The sequence below is a fragment of the Coturnix japonica genome, chromosome 25 (assembly GCF_001577835.2).
Source record: "Coturnix japonica isolate 7356 chromosome 25, Coturnix japonica 2.1, whole genome shotgun sequence".
In the NCBI taxonomy this organism is placed as follows: domain Eukaryota; kingdom Metazoa; phylum Chordata; class Aves; order Galliformes; family Phasianidae; genus Coturnix; species Coturnix japonica.
This window is the reverse complement of record NC_029540.1, coordinates 2,265,622-2,283,352: the sequence shown is the minus strand read 5'-3', so window position 1 is coordinate 2,283,352 and position 17,731 is coordinate 2,265,622. Positions and strand designations below refer to the sequence as shown.

General features: G+C 59.8%; 2 protein-coding genes across 2 annotated transcripts; both read right to left on the bottom strand.

The window, feature by feature from the left end:
- Positions 1 to 644: 644 nt before the first annotated feature.
- On the bottom strand, positions 645 to 11,511 carry ZNF687 (zinc finger protein 687). The gene is made up of 9 exons (XM_015884672.1): positions 11,383 to 11,511; positions 5,942 to 8,199; positions 4,719 to 4,897; positions 4,169 to 4,345; positions 3,800 to 3,962; positions 3,250 to 3,546; positions 3,041 to 3,153; positions 2,760 to 2,901; positions 645 to 2,398 (listed from the first exon to the last, which is right to left on the bottom strand). The coding sequence occupies exons 2-9, from the start codon at positions 8,177 to 8,179 to the stop codon at positions 1,928 to 1,930; spliced, it is 3,780 nt and encodes a 1,259-aa protein (XP_015740158.1). The 5' UTR covers positions 8,180 to 8,199; positions 11,383 to 11,511; the 3' UTR covers positions 645 to 1,927.
- An 805-nt stretch (positions 11,512 to 12,316) lies between these two features.
- PSMD4 (proteasome 26S subunit, non-ATPase 4) lies at positions 12,317 to 16,965 on the bottom strand. The gene is made up of 10 exons (XM_015884681.1): positions 16,842 to 16,965; positions 15,701 to 15,841; positions 15,447 to 15,561; positions 15,177 to 15,263; positions 14,841 to 14,909; positions 14,122 to 14,337; positions 13,926 to 14,034; positions 13,536 to 13,667; positions 12,974 to 13,041; positions 12,317 to 12,539 (listed from the first exon to the last, which is right to left on the bottom strand). Exons 1-10 carry the CDS (start codon positions 16,865 to 16,867, stop codon positions 12,372 to 12,374), a joined length of 1,131 nt encoding a protein of 376 aa, XP_015740167.1. The 5' UTR covers positions 16,868 to 16,965; the 3' UTR covers positions 12,317 to 12,371.
- Between the last annotated feature and the right edge of the window lie 766 nt (positions 16,966 to 17,731).

Genomic DNA, 17,731 nt, shown 5'->3' with positions numbered 1-17,731 from the left:
CCTCAGACCATCCGGCCCCACAGCAGCAGTGGGATGGGGGTCAGGGCAGCACCAAACCCCTTCCTGGTGAAGGAAATGGGGATTCCTGTGTGGGGCAGCACTGTGACCCTGCAGCTGCTCCCTTACAGCCTCACTGCTTTGGGTGCCCCCATCCCCCCCAATCCCCCATGACTGCAGGGCGTCCCCCTTCCCCAAACCCCCCCCCCCCATCCCCCTCTGTTCTTTCAGCACTAATTATTTGTCACAGTGATTATTTCCCATTAAAACAAAACCAAAACCAAACCAAACGAAGCTCAACTTCCCCCCAACCATCCTCGTATGCCCCCATTGCACACAGCCCCCGGGAGGGACCCCCCCTCCTTCCCTCTCCCCCCCACTTCTGGGGCAAAAAGGGGCTCAGAGCAATGAGACCCATTGGGGGGCACTCAGCTCTGTTTTTAGGGCACTAATGCCTGTTTTAGGATACCCAGCCCCTTTTGGGTGCCCACATTGGGGGGGTGGGGGGAGGGTTGGTGCGCCGAGCTCGTTTGCACCCCAGCATGATTTTGGGGCAGCATCGCCTCGTTTTGGGACCGGGCTGGGGTGGCCACACTCTGGGAACCCCCCCCCCCCGGGGGGTCCAAGGAAGGAAACAGAGGCACCGAAAGGGTTAAACCACTAAAAGTTTAATTGCGTTATGACTACAAGAATAAAGGATACCTGAGAGCCTCTGCAGTGCCCGTAGCGTTACTGAAGCAGAATCACAACCCCACACACAACGCTCACCAACACCCCCCCAACCCCTGACCCCCCCCCACCCAACTTTTCCCCCACCCGGCCCCACACCGCTTACAGAAATCCATCTGAAGGCACTGAAGTGCTGGGAAACCCCACAGTGGCGATTCGGGATCACAGAGCAATGTTTGGGGGGAACATCACAGTGCAATGATTGGGGGATGAGGAACGCGTTGGGGGGGGGGGGTCGCGGGGCCGTTTGCGGGTCGTTTCCTTCTCAAAAGTGTGGGGGGGTTATTAGGTTCTGCTCTATGGCCATGGGGGGGGGGTTGGAGGAGCTGAGGCCGCCGCAACCAAAACAACAACAACGAAACAAAAAACAAAAGTAGCACCCCCCCCATAAAAAAAAAAACAAAAACACCCCCTGAAAATAATAAAAGCAAACCCTCCCCCCCCAATACCCGAATCACAACAGTAGTTCTTCTTTTGTCTGGTCTTTTTTTGCTCATCGCTTTTAGTGTCTATGGTACAACTGTACACAGAGTGAGCGCGGATCCTCCCCCACCCGGGGATGGAGATGGGGGGTAAAACGGCCGCCCCGACCCTGCAGTGCCGGGATGGAATGAGGAGCTGCTGCTGCTGCAGCCGGTTCCGATCCAACCCGGAGGACGCAGTGCTGCTGCACACGTGGGCGCTGTGGGCCGAGGTTTGGGGGGGTGGGCATTATTAAAGCAGCCGTAGGGCTGAGCGGTGACCGCAGTCTCTGCGGAGCTGAAAGGGGCCGCTTCTACCCCCTTCAAGCCCAGCTCCACATCCTTAGAGATGGAAAGAGCCAACTCGTAACGAGGTGGATCTCGCCACGATGATGCACTTAAATCCCCCCCATCCTGCGCAGCACAATGTGGGCAGAGCTGCTGGGGATGCGGGGCTGCAGTCCAGTGTTGAATGATGGAAGTGCCCCATCTCAGCTGCCGCTCCCTGTGCTCATTCCCTGGCACTGCAGCGGTTCTGGTTGGATGCAGCGGTTCTGGTTGGATGCGGCGGTTCTGGTTGGATGCGGTGGTCCAGGTTCGGTGCTGGGATGGCACAGACGTCTTGTAGCGGTGCCTCCATCTGCCCCTTTGCACCGCGCTGCCCCCGAGGTGCAGGATGAGGTTCCGAGGGCTCCATCTGCCCCCACGTGGTTCTGTTCGGCCCGAATTTGCCGTGCCGCTCAGTTCTCGGGGCTGGCGTTCTGCCGTGCGCGGATAAAGGCCATCCCGTGCGTGCGGAAATGTGTCTTGAGGTTGAGTTGACTGTCGAAGCTGCGGCCACAGACAGTGCAGGACAGTGCCCCGTCGGCCGCGTGCGGGGCTCCCTCCATGGGGCTGCGGGGTCCTGGCTCCTCCACCTCCGCCGCCCCCTTCTTCTTCTTATGGGTGATGAAGCGGTGCCGGTTGAGGGACACCTGGGAGGTGAAGCAGAGCCCGCACTCGCGACACTGGTGGGAGCTCTCGTCAGTCCGGTGCTGCGGGATGTGCTCCTGGAAGTCGGCGGCGCTGCTGGCCACGTAGCCGCACTTGCGGCAGCGGAAGGGAACCTTGCGGTCACCTTTGGGGGTCTTGGAGGGGGGGGTGGTACTGTCGGGCTCCTCGCTGCACGAATCCCCATCGTCCGAGGAGAGCTTCCTCTTGCGACCAGGAACCTGCAGCCATAGGGGGAGCATTGGGTGGGGGGCAACTCCAGCAGACCCCTGTGCTCTGACACAGCTGCAGGAGCCCCCCCAGCACCCACCCATGGGATCCCACTCACTGTCCCTCATCTGCTGATCCCCCTTTGCCCATCCCCCTCCCCAATCCCACCCCACAGCCTGGGGCTGCTCCCAGCAGCTGGAAGCTGATCCACTCATGGAGCAGATCTCCATGCATCAGTAACCATAGAGCGGATCCAACACAGCTGTGCAGAGGGCATGGGGCCTCTTCCACCCCGCAGGACGGCACAAGCCAACACAACCCAGGCTCACAGAGAGGCTTCAGATCAGCCCCAATCCCCAGCAGCAGCCGTACCTGCATGGCACCAGCCCCGATGCGTGCAATGATGACCTCCTGGCTCTTGGTCTGGTCGGTCACTTTGATGCCGTGTCGCACCTGGATGTGCTTCTCCAGGATGAGGCGGCTGCTGAAGGTCCGTTTGCCCTCTGTGCAGAACCTGTGGGGCACAGCAAGGGGGTGGGCGCTCACCCATTGCCCCCATTGGACACAACCCTGATGTGTCCTCCCATGTGCAAGACAATGCAGGGGACCCCCCCATGGAGCAGAGCCCCCCCCAGCCCAGCACAAGGCGGTACCGGCACGGATAGACGCGCTTGATCCCTTCGTGGTTGACGCGGACGTGTCTGCGCAGACTGGGAGCGGAGCAGAAGGAACGTTCACACAGGTGACATGGGAACTTCTTCACCGACTGCAGGAGACAACAGAGAGATGGGGGGACCACAGACATAGAGGTGGGGGGACCACAAACAGAGCTCTCCCCCCCCATAGCCCCACGGCTCCTCACCTTCCCGTGGTCCTTCTTCATGTGGGACACGTATTCGTCACGCTCGGGGAACCACGAGTGGCAGACGCCACAGGTCCAGCCACTGCCCTTGGATTTGCTGGTTGCTTTGCGTTGGAAGCGGCTGCGTTTGGCTTTACGCAGCTCCGGGGAGCTGGGGGGGTCGTCCTCCTCCGTGGAGGATGAGGATTCATCGGAGATTTTGGGGACGGGGGTTTCCATGGGCTCCTGCTTTGGGGTGAGCAGCAGCGCCGCCTTCTTGGCCGGCTCCTCCCGTGGCTTCGGGGGCTGGTGGGTGTTCTGTAAAGCAGAGGTGCAATGGTGGTGGCTCCCCCTGCCTTGGTGATAGAAGGGGGAACCACCCCCAAGTTCCAGTTATCAACAGCATTGAGAAGGATGTGGGAACACTGGGGACGTGGGAGATGATGCGTCCATGGGGAACATCAGGACTTTGGGGGCATGATGCCATGGGGCAGAGCTGCAGCACAGAGCAGAGATGCAGCATGGAGCTGTTTCCCCCCCCCGGCCCCATCCAGCAGATCTGGTTTGGTACCTTGAGGTGCTCCAGCATGGTGCGCTTCTGTGCAAAGAGCAGCGGGCAATCCGGGCACTTGAAGACGCTGACACGTTGGTTGAGCAAATGTTGGTCAAAGTGAGAGGAGAGCAAGGGCTTGTGGGTGAACACCGTGTCACACATGGCACACTTATAGATCATCCTGTGGGGAGCAAGGAGAGTTGAGAGGGTCCTGAGAGCTGCCCTGAAGGTGGGATGGGCTCAGGATGAGCTGGAAGGGGCTGGAAGGGGCTGGATGGGGCTGGATGGGGCTGGAAGGGACTGGATGGGGCTGGATGAGGCTGGAAGGGACTGGAAGGGGCTGGATGGAGCTGGATGGGGCTGGAAGGGGCTGGAAGGGGCACTCACTTGGACTGCTGGTTGCCAAAGCCGGGGTGCTGTGTGTAGACGTGCGCGTGGGCGCTGGGTGCAGATTTGAAGGCCATGGGGCAGATGGGGCACTTATGGAACACCTCACAGTGCGACGTCTGGATGTGAGACTTGATGGAGTTGACGCCACCGAACACCACGGAGCAGCTGGGGCACCTGGGGGAGGGAAAAGGGGGGTGAGGAGGGGGGCACACGGAGCCAGCACCCAAACTGGCTCTGGGAAGGGTCCACTTTGGGGTCACCCATCTTATTCCCATCAAGGGGGATACAGTGCCACAGGAGGAGCTTGCAGAGGCTGCAGGGTTTCTGTTGTATGGAATGATGGCCATACTGGGGGATATGGGTGGAGGAATGGACGGAGCGGGTTGAGGGGCAAAGCACTGCACTGAGCTCAGCCCCAGCACTGCACCCAGCAGTGGGATGTGGATTTGTGCCCAAAGGCCACAGCAAAACCCACTGCAGACCCCCACCCACCCCAGTGTCCCTACCCAGACCCCTCAGGCCCCCGCCCACCCGGTGCCCCCCCAACCTGTATCCCACTCTGCGGGAGAAGTGCAGGCAAGATTCCTTCAGGTGGGTCTCGAAGTTGGCCAGCAGGAAATTCCCCCCACACTCGGGGCAAACATGGGGCGGGTGGTTCTTGTGCATCCGCTGATGGGCGCTGAAGCTGCAGCGGTTGGACATGATCATGGGACACGTGGTGCAGACCTGGGGGAGGGGGGACAGAGGAGTCAACAAGACCCTAAAAGGAAGGAGAAGGGAGGAAAGGAAGGGGAAAGGGAGGAGGAAGAGGAAGGGGAGGGGATGGTGCTGGCAGGCTGTGCTGCTCTGGGAGGGCTCTGCCTCCTGGGTATGGTGAAGGCTGATAGATTTTGCTCTGCAAGCAACTTCAACATGAATCTGAGCTCATGTCCCGGTGCTGAGAGCTCCAGGAATTATCCTGCTGGTGTTCCCGGGTGCTGAGGGGACAGGGCAGCCCTCCCTGCTGCATCCCCAGGTAGGAACAAGGAGTGACCCTGCAAACTGTGGGGCTGCACTGCCTGCACCTGACAGCACCAGTGCTCTGAAGGTGGAGAGGAGCACACTGCCCTGGCAGTGGGACAGCAGGGCTCACAGTGCTTTGCCCTGAGGTCCCCTGGTGGCTGCGGGAGCCCCACAGTCAGCAGCCCCACCCCATGGCAGAGCAAACCCATGCCCTGCTCTCACTGCACTCCATTTGTGCTTCAGGCCCAGGAAAGAGGAAGCAGTGCCAGGGCTGCGACATGGCTGCGTGGGGACAGCCTGCACCACGCTGGGTGCTGTGCCCTCCTGGTGGGAACAGAAGAGCCCCACATCCCCAGGGCTGTGATGCTCCCACCAGTGCAAGAAACCTCTGCACCAAGCACTGAGCTGGGGCATGAGTAACAGATCTGCCCCGTGGAGCCCCAAGTGTTCTCCTATGCAGCCCCAAGAGCTGCCACAGGAGTCCCCTAATGCTGCTCCAACTGTTGCCCTTTTGAGCCCTAAGGGTTGCCCTATGGAGCTCCAAGTGTTGACTCATGGGACCCCAAGAGTTGCCCCACACAGCCCCAAAGGTTGCCCCAAGAGTTGCCGTATGGAGCTCCCCATGGACCCCTACAGGTTACCCCATGAAGTCCCATGGGTTGCTCTAAAACCTGCCAGACGTGCTGCCCCACAGAGCCCCATGGGGCTGCCCCACAGAGCCCCACAACCCCATGAGGACTCTTCTAACCGGCAGCAGGGCTGACGTACCGTGCTGCTGGTGGTCCCTGAGGCCACCACCTGCTGGAAGTGCGCAGCCAGCCCGGCCTTGTCCTTGCACTGCTCCTTGCACTCCAGACACCTGAAGCAGCTGTAGTTGCTCTGCTCTGAGCCGCTGCTGCTCAGGGGCAGGATGGGAAGCTCTGGAGCCCCATTGGCTGCACTCAGAGCATCCTGAGTCACACCGGCCACTTTGCCAGCAGGAAAAGAAGCCACAGAGACCAACGGGGTGATGTCCGGCTGCCCGATCATCTGATCCAAAGCGATGGGCCTCATGACCAGGTGGGAGCACTGCATCACCAGCCCCTTGTCCTTGTGTTCGCGGGCATGCAGCAGCAGGCTGCACTTGTTAAAGAAGACCAGGCGTTTGGTGCAGTGGTTGCAGGTCACCTCGATTCTCATGCTGCGCCGGTCATAGTGACGAGCCAAACTCTTCTCCAGAGCAAAGGAATCCCCGCACTCCAGGCAGCGGTACCCGAAGGGGGGCAGCGCCAGGCTGGCATCAGCCGGGGGGCTGAGGTTGGGTTTGTAGGTGGGCAGCAGGTTCTTGCTGTTGAGGATCTTGTTGAAGGCCTCCACCAGGCTGGATTGGCTGCGGGAGATGACGGTGCCCGCCACGGTCGGAGAGGGTTTCTGCGGCTGCACCATCACCACCGTGGTGCCGTTTAGCTTCTGGTTGGCCGTGGTGGTGACGGCGCTGGTCTGCGTGACGGGGCTGGCGTTGGTTCGCGTGTCGGCCTTGGGCAGAGCCTGAGGAACCAGGTTGATGATGTTCTTGGTCACGGCTTTGCCCGTCTTGGCCGGCAGCACCACGGACTTCTGCTGTGCCACGCTGGCGGCGATCAGCATGGCGCTGCTGGCGCTCTGGATGGTGGAGACAGGCAGCACGGTGCCTTTGATCTTGGTGCCGTTGCCGAGCTGGACACTGACGATTTTGGGCCCCTCGATGGCTTTCAAGGGGCTGGAGAGATCCATCTTCTCCTGGGGCACCTCCAGCGCGATGCTGTCCTCCTTCTCCGCCTCCAGAGCAGCGTCCTCACAGCTCTGCTCAGCCGAACCCTTGGCAGAGCCGGGCTCCGAGTCGGACGAGACGCGCGTCACTGTGCGGGTGATGCTCCCACAGGACGTCTTGATGGTTTTGATCCTCACTTTCAGTGGCCGGGAGGAGTTGGAAGAAGGGGAATCGTTGTTGTTGCCTTCCTCCTCCTCCTCCTCCTCCTCCTCCTCAGCGCTGGACATACTCTGTGGGCTCCCCATCGACTTCTCCAGAGCTTCGCGCTCCTCCTTGAGGGTGACGTCGTCCATCTGCTTTGGAGAAGGGGGGATTCTGGGGCTCTGCACCACGGGAGAGGAAGGTTTAAAGAAGGGCTCCCGGGGGCTGCTGGGAGAGCGCTTCACCTCGGGCAGGTTGCTGGCGCTGCTGCCCAGGCTGGGGTCAGAAACAGGCCAGGATGTGATGGGAGAATCGCCTGCGGAGTAGCGGACAGTGACAGATTTCAGGTGCTCCAGGGGACTCTCGCCTAGAGCAGCAGACAGAGCCTTTGGGTTGGACTCACGGGCCACCTCCTCAGAGTCAGACTCCTCTTTCTTGATGCAGGGCACAGCTGGAGGCTGCCCGCTCACAGCCCCGGCCTGGCTGCCCTCAAAGGGCTGAGGGAAGGTGGGGGGAAGGCCCTCCATGCTCTCCCCCCGGGGCTCCTTGCAGTCCAGTGATGGGGTGGGAGACGGGGAGAGTGAGGGCACGGCCAAGGACTTGTCCTTCGGTTTGCACTCGCGAGCTCTGTCGATCAGGTTGGCAGCGTTATCTTCATTGGGATCGGGGCTAAAATGGGAGAAGATATCCAGGGGTTTGGGGCCTTTCTCCTTCACCCAGCACTCCCCGTTGGAGGATGCCACAGCTTCCACAGATCTGGCTGCGGGGGACCTGGGCAGCTCGGCCGCCCCAAAGCCGTTCTGCAGCAGGCGGGAGCCGAGGCCATGCCCATCCTTACTGCGCCCATCCAGCGTGTCCAGCTGCTCAGGACACACCGTGTTCTTTACAATGACACTGACAGCAGTGATGTCGGTGTGGGGCAGGACGTGGTCGGGTGGCCCCGGCTCACCGGGCACCGGTTTGATGTGAGCCTCAGCCTCGTCGTGTCCCGAGTGGATGGCCTCGTTGGTGTCTATGTCGGGGATGTCAAACGCCGCCAGGAGGTCATCGAAATCCGGAGTCTTCATGTCACCCATGGTGGGGTTAAAGGCAGAGTCTGGAGAAGAGGGAGCAGAGGAACATCAGCAGCACAACCCCGGCACCATGAGCTCCCTGAGATGCAACAGAACCCCACAGGTATGTGGATGGGAGTCCACCTCCCCCACACAAAACCCCATTGCCTCTTTGCTTCAAACCCCAACCCTGAAGCCCTGGGGCATCTCCAGGCACTCCTCTGTCTTTACTGCTCTGTGCGTCACTGTTTGATCCCCAGCCAGGAGGGACAACAGCTCCAAACAGCCCTGAGCATCACTGCGCCCCAGGAGAGACTGAGACCTGCCCCAAGGCCAGAACCACCCACCCTGACTCACTGAATGTTTGCTGTGCTGAGAGCACAGGTCCCACAGGACCTACCCAAAACCCATAGATCCTGTTTTTGCCCCACAGGACTCATCCATACCCCATAGGACCTGTCACTGCCCCACAGGACCCATCCATACCCCATAGGACCTGTTCCTGCACCACAGCACTGTTCCCCCAGCACAGCTTCTCTCTCTGCTGTTCAGCAGGACACAAACACTGACCATGATGCTGAGGGAAGCTGCCACACTGGACATGTCCCCAAAAGCAATGGGGTAAAACCTCCCCTTCCCTGTGGGAGCCCACAGTGCTCCATTCCTCGGGGCCCACAGAGCACTGCTGGGAGTACCCCGCTGGCCCCATTTGTATGGGGTTCCCTTGGATATCCTTTTTCCCAGCCCCATGGCAAGAAGCTGCTGTTGGTTTCTGTTCCTTGCAGAGTCCCTTCCAGGACCCCCAGGGGGAGCCCCGTCTGGAGGGGGTTGCTCAGCATGGGGCAGAGGAAGCAGCACCAGGAAGGCCCCCAACTCATTAGGGCAGCGATTGCCCTGGGGAAACCCGGACCCCAAACCCCCCCCTTTATCAGGTGGAGCATCTGGAGCCCCCACACAGACAGCAGAGCGTGGCTGCACTGCGACCTGCCTGGCTGTCTTGTGCTTATTTTGGGAGCTCAAACCACAAGACCGCCGGGCTTTTTTTCAGCACAAAATAACTACTTTTCTTTGGCAAAACAAAGGCAGCTCCAAGGGGGGGTGGGGATGGGGGGGTATTTTTATCCTCATCAGCCGCCGTCTGCCAGGGGGAGCATTCCCAGCAGCTCAGCTATGGGGCAGAGCATTTGTGGGGGGGAAGGGAAGGGGGACAGCTGTGCTCCAGCACCAGCACAGCCCCATATAGCAGCTGTTTCCAGGGCTGTTTTTAAAGCTGCTTTTCCTGTTTCCCTCCCCAGTGCATCTCTAACAGTGAGCTGACATCACCACCGACCCCCCCCAGCATCACATCCTAATGATCAATGTACCATCCTAATGATTGTGGTGCCATCCTAACGAGACGGCACTTAATGAGGCTCTCCTGGTTCTGCAGTGCCCACCTTCGTTAGCCAACCTCGCTAATTTCCAGGCCTATCATGTGTTTTGTCATCTAAAACCAGAAGGGATTCAGCCGAGCTTCAGAGGAGAGAACAGCTCGGAAGAGAAGCAGAGGTCAATGCTGAGACACGTTGGATGTCTGCAATCTGTGGGCACAGGGATGTGGGGTCACATCTCCCCACACCTCTCACATGGTGCTTTGATCCTGTGTGTTATACAGCAGGGAGTTGTGGGATGGTTGGGTCAGACGAGACCTCAAAGGCCGCAGGATCACAGTGTGGTTGGGTCTGAAGGGATCCTATGGGTCACAGAACCATGGGATGACAGTGAGGTGGAGTCTGAAGGGACCCTATGGGTCACAGAACCATGGGATCACAGCACAGCTATGTCGGAAGGGGCCGTGCAGCCCCCAGCCCCAACCCCACTGTGATCTCAGTGTCCTTCCCCCCCCAGCACAGCACAGGTCCCCCCTGACCATGTTGAGCAGACGGCCCCGCAGCCCGGCCGCAGGGATTACAGTGCTGCCCGTTGACCAGAATTAAGCCCACACCATCTGCTGACTGCAGGAAGGAACCAAACAAAGCAGCGGCGGCGCAGATCCAGAACCCTCCGACGACTTGGCTGGGCTGAGCTGGAGCTTCTGAATGCCAGCAGGTGCTCTGCAGGCATCCAATCCTCCCCCCAAAGGGCTCAGCAGCACCACAGCTGTGCCCACACCTGGTGGTCTGCCCCATAGATAAGGCAGCTGCTGCCATAAATGAGCCCCCCCACCACCACCACCACACCAGACCCTCTGGTGAATGCAGTTTGTTATGGGGAAGGAACTGCAGCCCCCCCAAAGGCCGCCTGCTCCCTGATGGTGCGTGGAGCTGCTGGGAAATGAGGGCGGGAGGGACCCGGGGACTGAGAGAAGAGGGAGAAAACAAGAGCTCAAAACAAAAACAGCCCATTCCCTCCGGCTCAAACCCTGCCAAGAAAGTCAGGGAGGCCGGAGGGAAGCGCCGTGGGGCTCCAGAAGGATTCAATGAGACACAGAGCGGCCCCACATCCCCCCATGGACACAGAGGGCATCACCCGAGCCTAAAGTGATGGGCAGAGCCGCCCATCAGCCCCAGTGGGCTCAGAGCCTCCCAGTAGCTCCCAGTTGACCCACTGAGGTCAAGGCTCCCCCCCCCCCGTTACTCCTGGTTGGTGCTTCCCTCCCAACCCGGGATCAGCTTTGGGGTTTTTGAGGCCGTTGCTGGAAACGGGGATGGAAACACGGAGCCCAACACGGAGCCCAGCACGGAGCGGGGCCGCACAACGGAGCCCCCCCCCACCCCCCGGAGCCGCAACGCCGGATCGTTCTGAGGGGGGAGAACCACAAAGAGCCCCGGGTTTGGAATGGGGAACGGCGGGAGCAGAGTCATCTCCACGGGGCTGAGGGAACACGGGGGGGCGGGGAGGGGCCGGGTGATGGTGGTTGTTGGGGGGGGGAAGGGCGGCGATTCGAGCGGTGCCCGCACCCAACCGCGGCCATTACCGGCCGCTGGGGCCGCGATTCCCCTGGGGATAAAGGGGACGAACAGCCCAACTCCCGCCGTGACGCCCCGCGGTCGCACCGGGCGCTGCCGGGGCCCGAAGCGCAGCCCCCCCCCCTCCAGCTGCAGCCCCTTCACCCCCGGCCCAGCGCCGTGCGCCCAGCGCGGCCCCGGTTCCCCGTCGGGGCCCTGAGCTCCTCCCCCCGGCCCTGAGCTCCGCCCCCGGCCCCGGCTCCGCTCCCGCTCCCCCCCCGCTCTCCCCGTTGTCCTCACCGGGCGCTGTGCGGCCGCGGGGCCCAACTGCGGCCCAACCTGCGGCGGCCGCTTCTCGCTGCACTTCCTGCTTGGCCCGCGCCCCCCGCCCTGCGCCGCCGGACCCTGACGCCCGCCCCCCGCCGCCGGGCTATTGGACCTTCCGGATGTCACTCGTAGCTGCGGGCGCGCTCATTGGTCGGCGGAGCTGTCGCTCGCGGGTGGTCGCGGCCGCTTGCACTCGCTATTGGTGGAGTCGGAGCTGGATCCGCCCCCGGAGGGGGCATCTATTGGGGGACGGGGCAGCCATTGAAAGTGTGGTCCCGCCCTCCCGGCGACCTATTGGCGGCTCTGCGAGCAGCCCGCCCGCTGATTGGCTGAAACCTGCGCTCGTCAAACAAGCCCGCCCCCTCCCTCCTGCCATTGGCCAAAGTTGGGTGCCCATCCATCAAGGAGGCGCACGGCTATTGGCCACACGCAGCGTCGCTCAGGGCACCGCCCAGCTGTTGCTTTCCCATTGGAAGAGACGCTTGTCTGTCAAGGCGAAGGCCCGCCCCCCCATCACCCCATCCGCTGGGAGCCCCAAGCGGTCCACCACGTCTTCTCCCATTTGTTGGCGGCGCTGTCACTCATGGAAGCTGGGCCCTCGCCCCGCCCCCTCGCTCTCCTGTTGGTCAACGCGACCTCACTTCCGTCCTGAAAGAACCAATGAGTCGCCCCGACCCGCTCTCTCTTCCCATTGGCCAGAATCGATTACAACATCCCCCAGCCCGCTCCCCCATTGGTTCCCTTCGCCGCTCATCATCCCAGCCCCGCCCACGGGCCGCGCCGTAAACATCCTGCGGCGGCGCGGTGCACGCCGGGAGGGGACGCGAAGGGGGGAGGGGGCGTGGCCTCCGCGCTGCCCCCGCCCCCAGGGTGGGAATAGGGGCAGGAACATGGACCGGGTCCGGAACCGGGCGGAGCTTCAGACTTTATTTCCTTTATTGCGCAGCCCCGACCCGACCCCGTCACTTCTTGTCCTCCTCCTTCTTGTCCTTGCCCTCCTTGGAGGCCTGTGAGGCCAACGACCCCATGGCGTTCCGGATGGCCTCGTTGTTGGGGTCCACCCCGGGCAGGTTCTCCAACACGCTCTGCAGGAACTCGGGGTCCTGCATCACGTCGTAGTCATCCTCCTCCTGTGGGACAAAGGGGGGGCTGTGTCTGTGTACCCCATATACCACCCCCCATATACCATATACCATCCCCCCATATACCATATAACACCCCCCATACACCATATACCACCCCCCCCATATACCATATACCACCCCCCCATATACCATATTTACCAACCCCCCTTATTGACATTATCCCAACCCCACCCCCCCATACAACCATATACCACCCCCCACACCATATTACCACCCCCCCATATACCATATCACGCACCCCCCATACACCATATAACCACACCCCCAAATATACATATTACACCCCCACTACACACCATATACCACCCCCCATATACCAAGTATACTCACCCCCATATACCTATACACCCCCATATACCATATACCACCCCCCCATACACCATATACCACCCCTATTGCCCCCCATGGGCAGCCCTCACCTTGGTGGGCTCGGAGGTGTCCATGGCCGTGCTGCTGTCCACATCGGCCGCATCCGCCTGCGCAAACTCTGTAGGAGAGACCGAAGTGAATGGGGTGGGATGTTATGGGGTATTATGGGAATGTTATGGGATGTTATGGGGGTGTTATGGGGGTGTTATGGGGTGTTATGGGGATGTTATGGGATATTATGGGGTGTTATGGAGTGTTATGGAATGTTATGGGGATGTTATGGGGATGTTATGGGGTGTTATGGGGATGTTATGGGATATTATGGGGTGTTATGGAGTGTTATGGAATGTTATGGGGATGTTATGGGGATGTTATGGGGTGTTATGGGGTGGGATGTTATGGGATATTATGGGATGGGATGTTATGGGATGTTATGGAGTGTTATGGGGTGTTATGGGATATTATGGGGTGTGATGGGGTGTGATGGGATGTAATGTGGTGTTATGGGGATGTTATGCAGTGTAATGGGATTTTATGGGGTGTTATGGGATGCTATGGGGTGGCCCCACGGATGGCCCCTCTGTCCCCCAACCTGCAGCAGAGGATGCTCACCCGCTCCCTGCAGTGACATCTGCATGGCGTAGGCGATCTGCTCCTCCTCTGTCATGCTGCTGAGGTCGGGCAGCCCAGCGCGCCCAAACTCCTGCTGGGTGATGGTCATCTTCAGCAGAGCATCGTCCGAATCTATGGGGACAACAGCCACACTCACAGCCTGGCCAGGAGCCAACAGTGCTGCCTTAGCACAGACAGCCCACACTGCATCCAGAACCCAACCCCCCTCCCTGGACACCCCACCACTACCCAACCCAGATGGGGAGTTCCAGTGTGAGCCAAGGGAAGCTCCAGCCTGGAGCTGCTCACATCCAGCGCCCACTTCCTGCAGTGTTTTGTAACTCCAGCTGTCCCCACTGGAGCAGCCCCACTCCCCACTCAGCTCCTCACCGTCCCCTCCAGTGGCAGCGATCCCAGCCTCAGCTGCAGATGCAGCCGCAGCCCTCCTGGCCTCCTCCTCCTGCCGCTGCCTCTGCTCCTCCATGGAGACACGCAGAGCCTGCAGAGATGGGCAGAGCGCAGCACTGAGGGGCACAGCCCAGAGCAGCACAGCAGGGCACACACTGCTGCCCCCCATCCCACTCACCAGGGCCAGCTCTGGGTCGGCACTTGGATCCACACCGAACTCGAAGTCGCTGGCTCCCAGGCCCAGCATGGCTCCCCCCTCACCAGCCAGGATCGGGGAGCTGATGAGGGCATCGGCCAGGCTGGGCCCTGGCGGCACCGTCACCAGGTGGGAGCCTGTTCCATCCTTCCCATTCAGGGTGTTGATGAAGGCCGTCAGTTTGTCCGTGTTGGCTTCCTAGGTGAAGAGAGAGGCTGGGAGCCCAGCTCCCCCCATGCTGCCCCCATACCTGGAAGCACCACTAGCCGCAGCGCACCAGGTGATGCCATTCTTGCTCCCCAGTCCGCCATTATCCCTTCTCCTCCCACCAAACATAATCCAGGCACAGAGCAGAACCACACGGGTCACAAACCCCAGAGGCAAGGGGCCAGAAATGCCATCTGGGGGCACACAGCTCTGCTGTTTCCACGGGGAAAAATAACAAGGCCTGCAGCAAAACATGTGGGGCCTCCCCAGAGGGAAACATGAACCTCAGCAACACCAGTGGAGCCACAGAGGGGGTGTTATGGGGATGTTATGGGATGGGGTGTGATGTTATGGAGTGTTATGAGGTGTTAGGGGGTGTTATGGGATGGGATGTTATGGGGTGGGATGGGATGTTATGGGGTGTGATGGGATGTTATGTCTCTCCTGACCCCCTGGCTCAGATCTTAACTGGTAAAACGCAGCCCAAGTCTCACCTCTTCTCCAAAGTTGATAATGTCAACATTGACCTTCTCCTTCTTCAGACGCTTTGCCAGCTTCACCAGCTGCAACAAGGAAATGGGGCAGCTTTAGTGCCTCACTGCCCACATCTCAGCTCACAGCCCAACCCTCCCATTGGAAACCTGGGGACAGCCCTCAAGATCCTTACGAAGCAAAGCCCCAAATCAGCCCCACAGCTGCAGCTCCAGCCCACACTGCCCTGCTGGGGCACAGCCTTCCACTCAGAGCAGAGCAAGGAACAAGCCACCCATCTGGTTTAGGGGTAATGGAGAGCAGAGACAACATATTCTGCTTAGACTGGCGCTACTCACGTCTTTCTCGTTATCTTCTACAGGGCTCCCGACAAAGGCAATGATTCGCATCTTGTGGTTCTTGCCCTGGCGATGCTTCAGAGCCAGCTACAAAACAGAAGTCACATCGTGCTCAAGGAGCAGCTCCCAGGAGAGAGGACGGCTGGGAGGCAGCCCTGCACAGACACAGAGAAGCAGAGAACCACCGGGTGGATGAGCCTCCTCCTCCTCCTCCCCCCAACCCAGATCCCCAATCCAAAGCTGGCTCAGTTTGTAGTAACAACAACTTACATGAGCAACTCTGATCCCCGTGCAAAAGGTGATTTTCCCTTTGGGTTGCACCGTGTGTAGCTTTGAAAGGATCCGTCCTGTGTCCGGAGTGAGCGTGGTCAACACTTCACAGTTACTGCAAGAGAAACAAGAACTACAGTGACGCTGTTTGAGAACCTCTCTGTGAAACCCCCGTTTGCTCCAGAATGTGGAATATCCCCCCTCCCTCCTTCCCACAGCACCTCCAGGTCTATGTGTCTTAACCAGCCCCATACTTGGCTAAAGTGATGAGCCCCACGTTGTTCTCGGGGTTGCTGCGGGTCTTGGAGTGGCACACAATATTGACGGCATCCTGCTGAGCTTGCAGGCGGGTGGGTAAGAAGTCCCCATTTCTCATGTACTCACTGTTGTCAACGCTGGAAAAACACCATCCCTCAGAGGGGGCACAGCTCAGCGTCACCCACAGACACAATGAGGGTGCACTCAAATCCCAAAGCCCCTCCAGCCCAACCACCCCACAGCCGATCTTATAGCACCCTTCCCACCCAATCACTCCATGGTTAATCTTCAAGGACCCTCCCAATACATCCATCACACGGTTAATCTTTCAGGACCCTTCCCAACCACCCCACAGCTGACATTGCAGGACCCTTCCCACCCAACCAATCCATGGTTGACCTTCAAGGACCCTCCCAACACAACCATCACATGGTTAATCTTTAAGGACCTTTTCCACCCAACCGCCCCACAGTTTACCTTGCAGGACCCTCCCAACACAACCATCACATGGTTAACCTTTAAGGACCCTTCCTACCCACCCATCCCACAGCTGACCTTTCAGGACCCTTCCCACCCAATCACTCTATGGTTGACCTTCCCAATACAACCATTACATAGTTAATCTTTAAGGACCTTTTCCACCCAACCAATCCATGGTTGATCTTCAAGGATCCCCCCAACACAACTATCACATGGTTGATATTTAAGGACCCTTCCCACACAATCACTCCATGGTTGATCTTCAAGGACCCTCCCAACACATCCATCACACAGTTAATGTTTCAGGACCCTTCCCCCCCACCCCCCGTTCCACAGACATGGTTACACTCACTGAACCCCAGCAGTTCCGCAGCTCAGGCCGCCCCACTGCGATGCCCCCCCTCCAATAGGCCCCAACACGGCTCTGATGTGTCTCAATGTGACCCCAATGTGTCCACAGCGCTGACCCCAACCCCCCCCACAGGCCCGGCCCCGACCCGCCATGACTCAGGGAAAGCCGGTGCGGCGCCGCGCGGCCCATAGAGCACAGCGGGACACGAGGGAGCGAGAAGGGAGAAGGGTCGGGGCCGGGGCTGCAGCGATCCCGACCCGGTTCGATCCAACCCGGCCCGGCCCGGCCCGGCCCGGCCCGCTCACCACACCATGGTGCTCTCCAGAACCATCTTTGCTTCTTCAGAGCCGCCTCACGGCCCTCTCAATAAGGAGCCCGTTGATTGGCTGCTCGCCGTCAGCCAATAGGCGCTGCTGGAAAGCGAGGCGAGCGGAGCACGCTGGGAGTTGTAGTCCCTATAGATCCCCTATCCGCCCCCCCAAACATGGCCGCCCGGACCCATATCAGGGGGTGTGGAGGGTAGGTGAGGAGCTGATGGTGCCGCCGTCCGGGACGGCAACAGCGAGTCTGATCTTAATGAGCACCTATGGAAGCAGAGGGATGAAGGGCGGGGGGGTGGGGGGGCTGGAAGGGTCCTTGAAGGTCAAATATGGGGTGAGGGAATTGAAAGGGTCCTTAAACATCAACCTCTGATCTTAATGATCATCCACAGAACTGGGGGGGCACGGGTTGGAAGGGTCCTTGAAGGTCAAATATGGGGTGGTGAGTTTGAAAGGGTCCTTGAAGGTCAAATATGGAGGGGTGCAGTTAGAAGGGTCCTCAAAGGTCAAATATGGGGTGGGGGAATTGAAAGGGTCCTTAAACGTCAACCTCTGAACCTCTGATCTTAATGATCATCCACAGAACTGGAGGGGGGCGGGTTGGAAGGGTCCTTGAAGGTCAAATATGGAGGGATGAGACTGGAAGGAACCTTGAAGGTCAAATATGGAGGGGTGCAGTTAGAAGGGTCCTCAAAGGTCAAATATGGGGTGGGCAGACTGGTAAGGTCCTTGAAGGTCAACCTCCTCACCATAAAAGCACAGAAGAGTTTGGGATTGAAGGGACCTTGTCCCAGTTCATCGTGAGAAGTGGGACCAAAAGGTCTCCAGGAGCCCCTTCCAACCCAACCCATGCTCTGAACCCACACCGTGCTCAA